Source organism: Chanodichthys erythropterus, chromosome 16, assembly GCF_024489055.1.
Source record: "Chanodichthys erythropterus isolate Z2021 chromosome 16, ASM2448905v1, whole genome shotgun sequence".
In the NCBI taxonomy this organism is placed as follows: Eukaryota; Metazoa; Chordata; class Actinopteri; order Cypriniformes; family Xenocyprididae; genus Chanodichthys; species Chanodichthys erythropterus.
This window is the reverse complement of record NC_090236.1, coordinates 24073056-24089693: the sequence shown is the minus strand read 5'-3', so window position 1 is coordinate 24089693 and position 16638 is coordinate 24073056. Positions and strand designations below refer to the sequence as shown.

The window sequence follows — 16638 nt, the reverse complement described above, 5'->3', positions numbered from 1 at the left end:
ATCACACAAGCCATAAAATCCATTGCTAACACTTACTGTTGTTTTCCCTCCAAAATTATGTAACTTCCTAGAGGATGATGTCACTGAGGAAGTAGCTTAAAGGGTTAAACAAATAACAATGAAAAGGATATAAGGGAAAACCAATTACAACAATATTCCCTATTATATTATAGCTTACTGTATTTATGAGAGAAAATAATGTAATACAAAAATAAAACTTATGAATAATGTCACTTTAATGGGTACAAAATATTTTAATAAAAGTAATACAAAATAGTTTCATGGCCATTCAGAATTTAAAATCTAGTAAATTTTCCTCGCACCATCGGCAAGTGTGGCAAAAAGTCACATTTGCACCCTAATACAGCTATAGAGAATTCACTTTCTAAACAGTGTGAAACAAGTCATAATTTACATGTATTCTGATGAAAACCAGACAACATGAACTGTTAAGTGCATTAAGAAACAGATGTATGGTTGCAATTATCTTTTCAACATCTACGACAGCATTGAAAATTACATTTCTGTAGATATAGATTTCTAAGAAAAGACTTGACCTGGATTTCAGCATAAAAAGCAGCTTGTAAAAAATGTTTCCATTTAGAGAGCAATTTCCTTTGCACAGAACTTACAAAAATGTTTTAAACAAAAGTTCATCTGTGCTGCCAGTCCTCAGAAAAACCTATTCTCCATGTTTTTGTCTTGTTTTCCACTAAAAACATCTAAACATCCTTAAAACGAGATAAACTTACCTCAGAAGACAAATTACACAAAATATGAAGACCTTTTCAGAGAAAGTACTTTGGATATACACAACTGTTCAAAAGCTTGGGGTCAGTAAGATTTGTAATGTTTTTAAAAGAAGTTTCTTATGCTCAACATGGCTGCATTTATTTGATCACAAATATGGAAGCTTAAGTATAGGTTCTACCAGGAACACTCTAACACCACGTCATACATTGTTAAAAAATTAGATCTAGCCAATCACAGTGCGAAACCTTATATAAAAACTCGATCTCACTCTCCCATCTGCTGCTCGTAGATGTTTGGCTGACGTTCTCCTCCATCCTCCCCACCACCATCAGGTTGGCCTTTTCCATTTGTCCAGGGTCTGGCTTCGCCCCTGCCTTCATCTTCATCTTTTACCTCAAGACTTGGACTAAAGACGACTTACGCCAAGGAATCATGTGATTATCTCTTGGATATATTTGTTTTAAATTCTTCAAGAAATAAATCTATTTAAACGTTTATCTGCTTATCGAGTCTTTCTGGTAGAAACAGGAAATTTAATAATATTTTGAAATATTATAATTTACAATAACTGTTATACTTCAGCGTCTTCAGTGTCACACGATCCTTCAGAAAATATTCAAATATGCTGACTGGCTGCTCAAGAAACATTTCTTAATATTAGCAATGTTGAAAACAGTTTTGCTGCTTAATATTTTTGTGGAAACTGATACATTTTTTCAGCATTCATGCTGATCAAAAGAGCAGCATTTGTTTTAAGTAGAAATCTTTAAATGATAAATGTCTTTACTGTCACTTGCATCCTTTCTGAATAAAAAGCATTATTTATGTATTATATAAAAGTAAATCTTACTAACCCCAAACTTTAGAATGGTAGTGCATCTTAAATTGGCAGATTTTTTGTAACTGTATTTATTTTATATCATACTTTCATTTTTTGCAGTGTCTAGCAGCCTCAGTCCCTATTGCAAACACTGTAATGTTAACCAGTCTTTCCGTTGCATGAAAAGAGAAGGAATTGACTCTAGTCCAAAATCAGTGCCAACATTCTGCTTGGGAGCACCTGAGGTTCAGAAACAGACAGAGGCGATGACTGATCACAGCGCAGTGCGTCAGGCCGGCTGAGATGGATATCGCACTGAACGGCAGGCCTCCTGTCACCGCGCAGCGCCCCGAGCGCACTGAGAGAGCACTGCTGCTAAGTGTTATCAGGGCTGAAGAGGAGAAGGCAGGGAGGAAGGCTTCGTGACAGCACCGCGCTACATCTCGCCCCAGCCAAACTTTGCAGAGTCAGACGGGCGGATGAAATCATCAATTATAGCACAAGGTGAGCTGAAAGCACCGCGTAAAGGTCGCCGAATGGAGGGGAAAAAAACGGCCAGCTCAGGGCTTTTCTCTCTGCGTGCCACTCCTGAGTTTATGGGAGGTCCGGCATAGCGCAGAAATGGAGTTTAAATTTTAAACAGGTAGAGAGAGGGGGGCCCCAGGCCCTGTGTGAAGATTTCAGGAGGTGACAGGGTGAGAGGGAGGGGAAGAGTGAGAGAAAAAGATGTCTGGACTGAATGTGGAGCAGCGAGGGACATTCATAACTAATTGAACACTCAAAGCCGACGGGGCCTCAGATGCATCACGCTGCAGGTCTCAACCACAGTCCACTGGATCCCATTAGAGAAGGTTGATAATTGCTGTGTTTCACTCAAGTAAGGGTGCATTGTTCACTATTACAATTCTTGTCCAATGCCAGCAGGTGGCTTATCACTGTCACAGCATAGTGAGGATGACTTCCTGTGCTGGTCACTCCTCTTCCTCCACATAGGTTGAAGGGAACCATCCCACCTGTGATATAAACAGCATCCATAAACATTACTTAATACTAGTAGAGCATTTCTCTTCATCTTCTTTGACTAGTTTGAGAGCTCTTGTGGGTCAGATCTGATAATGTCATGCAGAAGAATCATTAAAAGTCATTCTGTCATCACCTCCAGTTAATCATCTCTCTCGTTAACGCACTCGAGCATATGAAATGAAGGAAAGTGGCTTGAGGAATGTCTTGGAGAGTCAAGATCTGCTATATTGAATAGAAATCCAGGGCTGAACTCTAATTTCATTCTCAAATGTCAATCATGTTGTCACACCTCTATATTGCTATGCTATTCGCTTGTGTCCAAACCAAAATTTTATTGCTTTCAGAACTGGGATATATTTGCAAAATGCTTTTACCTTTAAATCAATAGAGCCCAAACACAGACTATGTTTGGGATTCATGACTGTATTCAGTAATCTATTTCATAATTAATATAGATAAATTAGTTAAAATATAATTTAAAAATATTACATAAAAAAAAAAAAAAAAAAATAAAAAAAAAAAATATATATATATATATATATATATATATATATATATATATATATATATATATATATATATATATATATATATATATATACACACACTGTCAATTCAAAAGTTTGAGGTCGGAATGATTTTTTTTTTTCAACGGCCATTACTCCAGTCTTCAGTGTCGCATGAACCTTCAGAAATCATTCTAATATGCTGATTTGCTGCTCAAGAAATAATTCTTCTGATAAATGTTGAAAACAGTTGTGCTGCTTAATATTGGAAACCTTTTTTTTTCAGGATTATTTGATGAATATAAAGTTAAAAAGGATAGCATTTATCTGTAACATTATAAATGCCTTTACTTTCAATTTTGAGTTTTGATCAATTTAATGCATATTGTCTAGTATTCACAAAAAAATCTATTAAAAAAATATTTAAAAAAAACTAAACTTTTGAACAGTAGTGTACACATATTAGAACATTATATTATTCAATTATATAACTGAAATCTTTTTTTTTTTTTTTTATGTGCAACTACTGTATAACAGAATACAGCTACTCTCTTTAAAGCAAGGTTCAATTTGATAACATAAGTAAATAGATTAGGTATCAATCTATCTTGAACGCATTACACATTAGTGTTGTCAAAAGTACCTACTTCGATACCAAGTCAATACTTAAATTGTAAAAATGTAATGCTTTGAGCGGGTCCAGTCTGCAGACACCTGCTTTCAGTCTTTCCGTGTATATGTGTAAGCACTCTGAAGAGTGCCATTGATGTCTATTTACAACATGTTTTTGAAGCGTTGATCTTTGTAGCAAATCACAGACATATACGATAAGCACGTGAACACAATGGCCAATCAGATGTGTTTATGAATCTGCTCAACAGCCCTCAAAGTGTCACATTTTTTAAATGTCAGTTTAGACTTGGTATTAAAGTCTGTACTTTTGACAGCACTATTACACATTATTGTCTGACAACTCATCAACAGCCTATATTACGATTCTAAACTATGCTGATTATATAATTCTGCAGTGTGCCTAGCAGGTCCCTTTTGAACAACCATGAACTGTGATTCACATTGAAGGGCAAGAGTTCAGTTCCAAGATGTGCAAGTTCAGAGAAAAAAGCTGAAAAGAGGAAGCACCAGTACTAAAGCAGTTCAAAAGAGGTTTTGGTGCTTTTAAAGGTGCAGTAAGCGATTTCTGAGAAACACCATTGATATTTGAAATCAATCCAAACAAACACACCCCTCCCGTCATTGTTCTGACCCCAAAATGCACAAACACAATGGAAGAGCGGATGTCTTTTTATCATAGCTAAAGTCAAGCAAAATAATGCTTCATGAAAAACAAAGCAAAGATTACGAGTGAACGACAAGGAAGAACAAAAAATTAACATACAGTACACAAGAGTATATACAAGCAAGAGCTGGTTTTTACCAGCTCCAGACAAACAATGACACTCAAAACGTAGTTCTGTGAAACAGCAAAACCAACATTTCTAATGTATGGAGCAGAAACAAAGCAACTTCGCGTTCATTTTCAGGCATCCCCGCTTAGGTCTCTCCAGAACTGGGAAGCTTTTTTAATAATAACGCAGGTCCTAAATCTTTTTCCTGATCATAATCCTTCTTCTTCCAATTATATTCCTCTGACTGTATATTTTCTTATATTCCTGTTTTGTAATGTCTCTCAGCCATCTCTCTTTCTACAGTCTTTCTTTAAATCTCTCTCTTGCTCACACTCTGATCCACTTTCAACAGCATTTCTCAGAAATCACTTACTGTACCTTTAAGTAAATAAAGGCGTATAAGAGTGTTTTCCCTTACCCGGCCATTGACTTCACCCTTCCACCATCCATTGGTACACTTGATATAGATCTTCACCAGGTCGCCCACCTGCAAAGAGAGTTCCCGAGTATCCCTGGAGCTGAAATCATATCGAGCTAGTGCAATGCCAAGCACTCTCGGGGTCAAAACTGAGGGAGAGGGGGATATAAGACAAAAACAAGATGTTAGAAAAAGGAGAGACAAATGTTTTCAGAACACATGCCAAGTAGGACAAAATGTGTGAACATGCAACAAGATGATTGGAGATTTGGAGCAAAAACAGGCACAAATGGCGTTGCATCATACATTTTCACACACAAAATGTTGATACAGACTCTCTCCACAGCTCTCAGAAAACACACATACACTACAGAGAGAGCTGAAGCAAACACAGGGAGAAAAGGCTGAGATGGCTTGAGGGGGAAATGAATAAGACAGGTGGCTGATAGCTGTACCTGACCAGAAGGGTGAGGGGGAGGGAGGAACAAAACTGTAGCTGGTGGGATTCAAAACGGAAAGCCCATAGAGCACTGGAGCTTAAGATCCAAGCCGAAGCAGAGTGAAGAAAATAAGAACAGAAAAACCCAGAAACATTTTCAACAAAACAAACATAAACCAGCTGATATAAAGAACTCCACACAGCACTGGGCTAATGAACACCCTCCTTGAAATATGCAAGTCTTGAGAAATTCACAAAATGTTTAGAAAAATGTCTGTGTTTTATGATTTGATCCAATACTTATCATGATACTAATTTCAACATAATTGGGGAAGGAAATGCATTGCTCATGTTTGTTAGACCTCAAGAACAAACATAAACATAACTTGTTTGTTTAGTAAACTCCACAGAGTAAGCTACCTTTTCATTTAGGACATGAAATCTGTTTTATTTTTATTCCCAAATTATGTTTTCAATTTAATTTTTTCTGGATTTTATTTGATTATTTAATACAAATTTATCATCAAAATGCTGTCTAATGAAATGAATTCATGAAACAAAAACAATTTATATATATATATATATATATATATATATATATATATATATATATATATATATATATATATATATATATATATATATATATATGAGATCTTGATTTTGACTTGATCATAATGCAACTTTAAAATGCAATCAAATGAAAATATAATGTACAACAAAACATTGCATATTTTATATATTTTTTCCACAAATAAGGTGTACAACAGAACCTTTTACTGTATAAATTTAAATATGGAATAACAATACATTTGTTGTCATGTTTTAATAAATGGCATTATTATTATTGCTGTTATTTTTATTGTTATTAATTTGAGAAGTACATTTTACAAACTTTACAAAATTTTACAAAGTTTTAGTTTGTTGCATTAGACCTTTGAGATAACTTTTCTCAAATGCAACGCTTGTGAAGTGAACTTTCATAGCAGCTCGGAAGATGTTCATCTCATGTGGACTGTCCTCAAATATTGAGACGGCAAACACTAAAAACACCACAAGCAATACGCAGCCTTTTTTAGCAACACGCCTTATCGTCTAGTAGTAGATATAGGCAGAATATCTAAAAAAAGTTTTGTTTATTATCGATATTGTGGATTTATTTTTTCAATAAATATGTTTGTTGATTTATTACCCAGTCCTATTTTGGACCCCATTGACTTGGAAAAAAAAACACTGAGACATTTCTCAAAACATGTACTTTCATGTTTCACAGAAGAAGGTCAAAGTGGTTTGGAAAGACATTTGAGTGAGTAAATGATCACAGAAAAGACCAAAATTTGGACTTCTTCAGCCATATTGACTACGTTTATGGATTACTTACACTATCAGGACAGGAGTGGCTGGGATCTTGATAAAAAACAGAAGAAAAAGTCATGCAGGTTTGGAATTTCATGGGCAACCCATTCTTATAATTTTCAAGATGTTTTTTTTTTTTTCTAGGTGTTCTGATAGCTTTTGCCAGGTGTGTGCTCCTGGCCCTGTCACTGACGCAGCTGTGATTGCGTTCATCCAGAGCACAGAGTCCTGTTACCATCTGAACGCCCATCTGAGCATCCAGGACTTTCTAATATGTAAACTAGCAAACGTCAGATCCACAATATGTTTGCCTTCCTGCTTTGCATCTCCTCTGGGGGGAACGAAGCAGTAGATGATGAGCCAACTACTTTTTCCTGTGACACTGTCTCTCAGAAAATGGTTTCAGAAATCATGCGGCTAACCACACGTTCGATATCTATGCAGAATTGAAACCGATGCAATCTGTATTGCAAATAACTTTTCTCACATTAGCTTATCAAACTCAGCCCTGATATCTCGCTCTGTGTTCAACATGTTTACCAAACACTCGGTGCCTGCAGATGTGTCAGCGCCCACACGCCGACTGATCTGTTGGCGTATGTGTTTTTGGTTTGGGGCACATCAGCAAGAGCGATGTCCCAGGATGCATCAAGGGCCTGGATTTTCTGCTGCGGTTTGTGAAAGGATACGTTACCTAGAGTGGCAGTTGAGTATACACACCTCTAACAAGCCGAGGATGCTGAGAAAAAAGGACAAATAGAACAGCGAAATCCCTAACTCACAATCCCCTCTATACTGTTCTTTCTATCAACAGATCTGTACTCTTCGCTAAGCCTTTTTCTACGTGACACATCTGTCTCTGTTCAATAAAGCTAACTTTCCATGACTCCACTAGCTGCCCTTTCATTTCTCAGTGCAGGGACTGTTTTTTCTCTCAGCTGCGAGAAAGAAAACCAGCCAAGTCCCTATAGGTGAGGGGAAGCTTAGCATCCATCATGGCTTTTTCCTGTAACTCAAACCAAACTGTCATGTTGTGTCAGGGAGATTGCCTGTGCTACTTGAGTGCAATGCTGGCGTCTTGTTTAGCCGAGTCCTCTCTCTCGCCACGTCGCCTGCAGCAGACACAAACAGCCTTTTTCCTGCTGCCAGGTGCCGAGTGGGTACGGCTCGCTTCACAGCATTGGTCTGTCTCTTTGAGAAGCCATCTTGGGCAATAAGAGCTGGAGTAAAGACGTATGCTTTTTTCCCATGAAAGCAACATGTGTGCGTGCACACTTTATATTTTCACCCAACGGCCAGCATGTCAAGTGTTCAACATCTATTTTTAATCAAAAGAGTCAGAGAGGTGTCGGGACACATACGTAAGTCTCAAGATAAAAATACATCCTGACCGTAAGCTATGCCTCCTGGCATTAAAAGAGGACCTGTCTGAAGACCCGTTCACACTGACGGTGATTTTAATCGCTGGAGGTCGACAAGTCGCTGTACTGTTGGCTACTAGTACATGTTCCTGCTGCTGGATGCACTAAGTGTTATTGCGTAACTGCCCGTTACTCTTTGACAAAGATGATATCTTTATGTTGTGGCAACAAAGCAGTTTTTTGCATTCTACAGTGGAACAATTTTGTATGTTTGTATATAAATTACAGCAGTGCTTACAGTCAGAGCTGGGTAGATTACTTATGAATTGTAATCAGTTACTGATTAGAAATTACATGACAAAATTTGTAATCAGTAATATAATCTCTTAGATTACATATTTTTGGTAACGTAATCTGACTACTTTTGGATTACATTTACTTTTGTGCTAACTCTTATTTGAGGTCACATATACAGTATTGTAGGATAATCTTGTACTATTTTGATAGATACAAAGAAAAAATATATCCCAAAATTCCAGAATATATTCTATTCACCAACAAGAGCCTCAACAGATTTTTAAAGCACAATGTATGAACAGTTAATACTTCAAAATACTAACACTAATATACCTGTTAGTGTTTGCTGATAGTAACAATGAATAAAACAAAATCAAATCTTATGATTTTAAAACATATTTACTTAAAATTAAGTAAATTTAGAAAACAGCAACATTACAAAAAAATAAATATTGAAAAACATGAAATTCATAGCAATATCACTGCTACTGTACATCAAATATTTCATTTATATTTCATATATTATATATTATATATATATATCATCTACGTATATTTCCCCCTCACCACCGGAAAAACTCAAAAATCTCACAAACGTATATAAGCGGCAGGTTTATTATGAAAAAATATAAATGTAAAAAAAAAAAAAAAAAGAAAAATTAGGAGAATCAATGAATTGTGAACAACTTACTGCCATTGTGTAAATAATATGTAATTGTGTAATCCATAAAAAAGTAACTGTAGTCTGATTACGAGTATTTTAAAAAGAAGTTTACTCTAATTACAAGTACTTGATTTTTGGAATCTGATTACATAATCCAGATTACAGGTAATCCGTTACTACCCAGCTCTACTTACAGTAATGCATCACATCATGAGATCATTGTCAATGCATTAATCAATCGTAATTTGAATGAGGCAATTCTTTAATTAAATCTCTTTATAATAAAGTATAAATAATAATTTTTTTAATATTTTTTTTTTTACTTTTCTGTACATAGATTAAGTGCAGAACAGTGAAGTCGCTCACAGTAATACACTACCATTCAAAAGTCTCTTATGCTTACCACAGCTACATTTAAAAATACAGTAAAAACAGTACATTTGTGAAATATTATTACAATTTTAAATAACTGTTTTCTATTTGAATATATTTTAAAATATAATTTCTTTCTGTAATGGAAAAGCTGAATTTTCAGCATCTTTACTCACATGATCCTACAGAAATCATTGTAATATGCTGATTTGCTGCTCAAGAAACATTTCTTATCATCATCAATGTTGAAAACAGTCATGCAGCTTAATTTTTTTGGCGTCTGCAAAAAGTTATACTTCTCCCAACGTTCACAAGTCGCAATGGTTGAGATAACTGAAAAATAATACTGGTCACATAACTGCAAGTTGCTGTCAGTGTGAACAGGGCTAAGAGACTAATGCCATCATATAATCAGAATTAATCTAAAGGAGATGTAGATACTAACCAGCAGTTCTGAGTCCACTACTGAGCTCCTTATACGGCTTCTGCAGATTCGTGTCCAGTGTACGGAAACCCTCTTTCAGAGAGTGCTGTTTGTAATATTCAACCAGTTCCTGGACAGAAACATCACAAGTATAGAAGCTCATTATAAGCATTCTCAATTTTTTGCCAGCTAAAATATTTACTTTAAGTACCCCTTGAGATTTTAAAGCTGTCCATAAATTGTTTGGTTAAAAATGATCCAAAATCAATTTCTGAGCAAATACATAACCAGCCAGTGTTCAAAATTATCTCCTTACCTTAGCCGGATTCACAACGGTAAGCTTATAATAATGTTTTATAAAAAGAGCGGTAATGGTGGTTTTCCAGAGGAAATTCAAGCATGCCGCCGTTCATCGTTGTGTCATTGTGTCACATCTGTCTAGTGGGCTATATCGCATGTGAGGAAGCTGCAGGTGGCGGATCATTTATAGCCTTTTCTCACAGCAGCTGCAATAATTAAACTTATTTTTTTAATGGCGGATTGTATTCCAGAAAGGTCCAAATGACAATCATCAGTGACAACTGGAGACTCACCCATAGTCAAAAGCAAAAGACTTTGGACTGCGGAGTGGCTACAGAAATTGAAATCTACAGGTAATGCTAAATGTGACTGTGACGCAATGCTGATGTTGTTAACATTGACAATTTGAGAACAACGTAACAACAATAATAATAATAATTTGCACGGTTTGAAGTGATCCAAGCTAAGCGATCGTTAGATTTAATCACCATTGGTACGATTTAATGTAATGCTTTTTTTCTCAGTTGGTCAGAACAAAAGTGGCAGACATGTTACTTACTTGTTCAGATGACATTTTCTGGTGAAAGTTCTTATTTTGGTCATACTTCAAGACTATAATCTGTGATTCCGAAGTAAAGTATCCACGCCGTTGTGGTGACTGACAGCAAACATTAGATTAATTCGCGCTGAGGAACCATGTCGATGCACAACTCGCCTAAAGATGATAATTCCACAAACAACTGCAATTGCATTTTCCAAACAGTGATGGCGACAATGAGGCAAAACTGACGGACTGCAGCTTTAAATTAATATTTCAAAAATTTAACAACACATCCGCATGTTCATGTTTTTTTTGTGATTGTTTCATTTTCATTATTTTTATTTATTTAAATTTACATTTTTACGAGCAACCTTACTAAGCATTTCATTTGAAATTACTGCATTTGGGAAACCCCATCTTTTATCTTAGTGGAATAGCTACAGTTGCTTATAAATGCTTAAAATGAATCTATAAAAGTTAAAATTAAAATGATCTATATCTAGCAATACGTATATGGTTTTATGGGTGTGTATCATGATAATACTATGTATTATTTGACATGCCCTGGAGAACCATGATGTATGAATTGGTAATCTTTCAGTACTTTTGTATACATCAAAGCTTTACCATCCTTGTTACATGCTGTCACCACAGAAATTTTTTCTAAGGGAAAACTTTGTCATTTTAAAACCATCTAAAAGAAAATGTAACAAGGTTGCAGTAGTATTGGTGACTCTAATGGATTAATAGCTGGACCCAGGTTATTAATTATGCTAATGAAATACAGAAATATGCAGATCAGCAAATGTTCTGGCTTTCCGATAAAAAAAGCTCAGGTCTCTGCAGCACAGATAGCGACACTGAATTATAGCACCCTACATATGTATTCATACGGTTATGATAAATAGAGCAAATGCTGATGAGGACCATTGCTTCTGTGCAACTCAAACCCACTTACTAATACAGTCTTGAATGTCCTGCTTTCAGCAATGTAGAAGCAGCCCTCCTTAGTGAGGATCTTAATGTGCTTCACATCATTGTTGTACCTGCAGATGGCAGAGAATCATTGTCACAATACAGGATTGTCAATACTTCCACAATGTCAGCCATATCAAGGGAGTTTTCCCTGGGAATGGGCTGACAAACAAATGTTAAGCTAAGTCATATCTTTTTATTTATGGGACACATTAAAAACAATTGCACACTAAAATGCTTTAAATGTGCAATTAAAATGCTTTTTACACCTAAGATGAGCCTCAATAGGAAAGTTCACCAAAAAAGGACATGAGGGTCAGTAAATGATTTTCATTTTTGGGTGAACTATCCCTTTAATACTGGATCTAAAGATGTCATGAGCAGGAGAAGATGCAATGTCCATTGACAGGTTATTCCATGACCCTGGACCAGCTATAGAAAAACCACAATACCTGTAAACTTTAAACGTAAGCGTGTTGTGGACAACTTCCTTTAACATAAGGATGTGAAATAGTGCTGTCAGTCTCTGACCGCAGGTCAATACACCCACGGGACCTAAAGCCCCACATAAAGAGTATAAAATGTTTTGACAGAGACCCTGTGATTGGTTTAATCATGAGACAAGCAAATATAAAATGTTCTGAGGTAATAAAGCCCACACTGAGCATGTGGTGTGATAACTCACCGACCACAACAATGCTACACAATGAGCTGTATGCAAATTCCGTGATGCATAATGTATTGAGTTGGATGGAGGGAAATGCATGAAGAAAGCTAAGCTTTGCATGCAAAAGGACGTTTGTGCAAGAACCTCATTGACCATCCGTCATGCCAATTTTATGTGCAATAAAAACACTCTTGCTCCAATATATGAAGTGGTATAATAGCTAGTCATACTTGATGCTGATGGCATACTCTCTGCTCTCCCGGCTCCTGTATCGCACCAGGTAGGTGCTGTTCTCTCTCTCCATGAGCTCGGACTCTGCGTGGTGCCTCTCTATGGGCCCAGCAAACCTGCTCGCACAAGCCAACATGCATGTGGTTGAAACCAAAACAACAGCGCTCAGCACATGTAGTCATGCAGGTTATTTTTTTGTCATGTGGATATTGGGAGTAAATGTGGTTAAACATTTAGACTTACCAGGGTTGGCCTGAATAGTCAATTGTCCTGGGTACCTGAGCATGAGACACATTATAAACAAATGTCTTGCATATATACACTACCAAATATACCTATTTATGTTAGCAAATATAATTCATTATTATTATTATATTTTTTTGAATGGATGACTGGACTGGATAGTGAACAAAAGGCAGTATATTACAGTATAAACAAACATCTATCTATCCATCCATCTATAAACAGTATATAAATAATACACTGCAAAAAGTAATACGCTATATCTACTCCATAAAATTTTGGCAACAGATTACAAGCAATATTATTAATTCAACAAATAGAATGAGTTAAAATTAATCAAATTAATTCCTTAATGTCAACCATTTAAAACCAGCAAAATACAAGTAAAATTTAAACAAAAATATCTGAATAACAGACAGACGTCAAAGATGAATTAACAACTATTTAGTTTTTATTGCCCACATTAAAGACACCTGATGATAACAAGTAGAATCACTGAAGGAAATAGAAACACATGAATTAACATAAGATTAGATGTTAATGTTGATTGTATTGAAAGTGTTTCATTTAGTTGGGCAGTTTCACTCTTTGCTTTTTATGTCAGTTTGTGGTTTTTGTAATGGTGTTTGCTAATTTTACACATTTTAAATGGTTGACTTTTAAGGAATTCATTTGATTTATTCTAACTCAATTCTTATATGTTGAATTTAATTAATAATATTGGAGTCTTCAATGTTACATGATCCTTCATCAATCATTCTAATATGCTGATTTGGTGCTTAAAAAACATTTATTATATTTATCAATGTGGAAAACATCTTGGTTACAAAGGTAACTCTCGTAACTCTCAGAACCGATGAATAGGAATCTCGCTAGAGAGGCCGACCTACTTTGAGTGCAACTAAAACGAGCAAATGCACATTGGCATGCAATTGTTTGCAGCAGCTGCTCTGCCCTGCTCTGCGTGGGTATATAATGAACAGCAGGTGCATTGTATCTTGAGGTTTTTGCTAAGGAGCTGAGCAGGTGAGTCAGCCGCGCAGCGGGGTACGGGGTCCATGGCGATGGGACGTACGTCTCCATTCCCTCCTTCAGGGAACAAGGGTTACCTTTGTAACCGAGACGTTCCCATTGAGTCGGTCATGTTCGACGTATGTCGGACAGATTGACGAATAGGAATCCCTACCAAAGCGCCATGGGTGCTGCCCCCTTCCAGTGCTCTGTGCAAACCTCCTGCACCCCCTTGCCTAAAGGACGGTGGGACAGGGCTAACACAGAGAGTGTCGATCACTGCTGTTACACACAACCCATTCAGTGAGACTATTGGATAACACTGGGAAAGCGTACCTTTTCACTAGAAAAGGAATGCTGCGGATGCCACATCCTTCCCAGAAGGAGTTATGTGGAGATGTACATATGGACTAACCCTGTAGGGCTGTACTACATATGGAAGTACTGGGGTGACTCCAACCTGATAAGAGGTGGGTTCTCCCAAAGGAAAAGACACAGGCTTCATTTAGGAGCAACCGTGGAATACACATATGGGATCCCCATAGGGTCACACATATGGAACCCAGCCTAAATCCGGTTCTCAAGGATACAACGGAGTATAGGCCTGGCACCAGATGCTCTGCCACGTCCAGCTGCCGAAGGGTAATTGGAGGACTCAACAGGGTCTGCCTTGTAGGGACTCACTGGAGCAATAAGCGCATGTAAGCGCAGCAAGCCAACACTAAGCCGGGGCCTCTCCATGCCTCTGACCGGTTGAGGTGAGAACACAGGAGGAGACCGGCTCAACACCAAGGCTATAGAACCTAGTGAACATGTTAGGTGTTGCCCAGCCCGCAGCTCTACAAGTATCTGTCAGCAAGGTGCCACGAGCCAGCATCCAGGAAGATGTAACACCTCTCGTAGAGTGAGCATGCGACCTGAGCGGGCAGGGCATGCCTTGTGCTTGGTAAGCCAAGGCGATGGCGTCCACTATCCAGTTGGCCATCCTCTGCTTGAAGACAGCCTTTTCCTTCTGCTGGCCTCAGTAACAGACAAAGAGCTGGTCTGAGGTCCTAAGGCCTTGAGTTCTGTCTATATACAGTCACAAAGCACGGACTGGACAGAGCAAAGTCAGGGCTGGGTCTGCCTCCTCTGGGGGCAGTGCTTGCAGGCTCACTATCTGGTCGCTGAAGGGAGTGGTAGGAACCTTGGGCACATAGCCAGGCCGGGGTCTCTGTACCATGTGGCTGTCGCCTGGCCCAAACTCTAGGCAAGATTCGTCGACCGAAAATGCCTGCAGGTCCCCTACCCTCTTGATGGAGACCAATGCTACCAGCAGCAAAGACTTCATTAACAGAATCTTTAAGTCTGCTGACTGCAAGGGATGAAAGGAGCATTCTGGAGTGCTCAAAGCAACAGAGCAAGGCCCCAAGAGGAGGTTGAGGAGGATTTAACTCGCTGTCTCGCCCCCCTAAGGAACCTGATGACCAGGTCGTGCTTACCAACACACTTGCCATTGATGTGGTCGTGGTATGCAGATATTGTGGCAGCATGAACTTTTTTTTTTGCTGCAAAAAGGAAAGCACGAATCCGATCAAAAATCTTCGGGGTTCTTCTCGGTGAGAAGAACACCACTCAACAAACAGATTCCACTTCGAGGCGTAAGCACGTCTCGTAGACAGTGCACGTGCTGAAGTGATGGTGTTAAGTACCTCGGGGGATAAGTCACCTATATCCACTGCGTCCCGTCCAGGGACCAGACATGGAGTTTCCAGAGGTCTGGACGCGGGTGCCAAAGGGTGCCCTGTCTCTGAGAAAGAATGCACCAGGGAGGGGCTGTCGCGAGGAGCATAAGTTCCGGGAACCAGGTCCGGTTGGGCCAATAGGCAACCAACAGCAACTAACAGGACCTGCTCCTCATCCCCCCTGACTTTGCACAAGATCTGTGCAAGTAGGCTCACTGGGAGAAATGCATATTTGCGAAGGCCCCAGGGCCAGCTGTTTACCAGTGTATCTGTGCCGAGTGTTCCCTCAGACTGAACCAAATCAGCTGAACCACCTGGGGGTGGAGTTGCCACTCTCCTGGCAGCGCGACATGAATGACGCGAAGCAACCTCAGATGCTTCTGAATCCAAAGGAGAAGATGGTGGGCGAGTTGGGACATGCGATGAGAGTGTAGACCACCTTGGCGGTTGATGTACACAATGGTCGCAGTGTTGTCCGTACAGACCAGCACGTGCTTGCCCTGTAACGGCCTCTTCAGGTGGCTTAGGGCAAGACGTACTGCTAGCAACTTGAGGCAGTTGATGTGCCAATGCAGTTGGGGGCCTGTCCACACCCCTGACACTGCATGCCCGTTGTACGTGGCACCCCAGTAATCTGTGAACACCACAGCATGCCGGGACACCTGCTCTAGTGGCACTCCTGCCTGAAGAAACAAGGGGTCCAACCACAGGCTGAAGGCTTGGCAGCATTCCGGAGTGACTGCAACTGGGGATGTGCCACATTGCCATGCCCATCTCGGGACTCTGCCGTGAAGCCAGTGCTGAAGCAATCTCATAAGAAGCAAACCGAGTGGGGTTTATGCAGCTGCCATATGCCCAGGAGCTTCTGAAAGAATTTCAGTAGGACCGCTGTCCTGCCTTTGAACATATTCAAGCAGTTCAACACAGACTGAGCACGTTCCTCTGTGAGGTGTGCTGTCTGATCGACCGAATCCAACTCCATACTGAGAAAAGAGATCCTCTGCAAAGGGGAGAGTTACACTTTTCCCAGTTAACCTGAAGGCCCAACTGGCTGAGGTGACTGAGCACCAGGTCCCTGTGTTCGCACAACTGATCCCGAGACTGAGC

The 16638-nt window shown here is 38.9% G+C and overlaps 1 protein-coding gene across 5 annotated transcripts in view; it reads right to left on the bottom strand.

Moving 5' to 3' along the window:
- Positions 1-239: 239 nt before the first annotated feature.
- Positions 240-16638, bottom strand: part of vav3b (vav 3 guanine nucleotide exchange factor b) — a 61758-nt gene continuing 45359 nt past the window's right edge. For 3 of the 5 annotated variants that reach the window (XM_067362418.1, XM_067362419.1, XM_067362421.1), the window contains exons 22-27: positions 12797-12831; positions 12553-12669; positions 11639-11726; positions 9861-9969; positions 4927-5075; positions 240-2586 (exon numbers count right to left, since the gene is read on the bottom strand). In XM_067362418.1, the coding sequence (XP_067218519.1) occupies positions 2545-2586; positions 4927-5075; positions 9861-9969; positions 11639-11726; positions 12553-12669; positions 12797-12831 (540 nt within the window). In that variant the 3' untranslated portion in view covers positions 240-2544. Of the gene's footprint in view, positions 2587-4926; positions 5076-5381; positions 5463-6746; positions 6773-9860; positions 9970-11638; positions 11727-12552; positions 12670-12796; positions 12832-16638 lie in introns of those variants that run through there. The other 2 variants (XM_067362423.1, XM_067362422.1) reach the window with 2 other exon arrangements.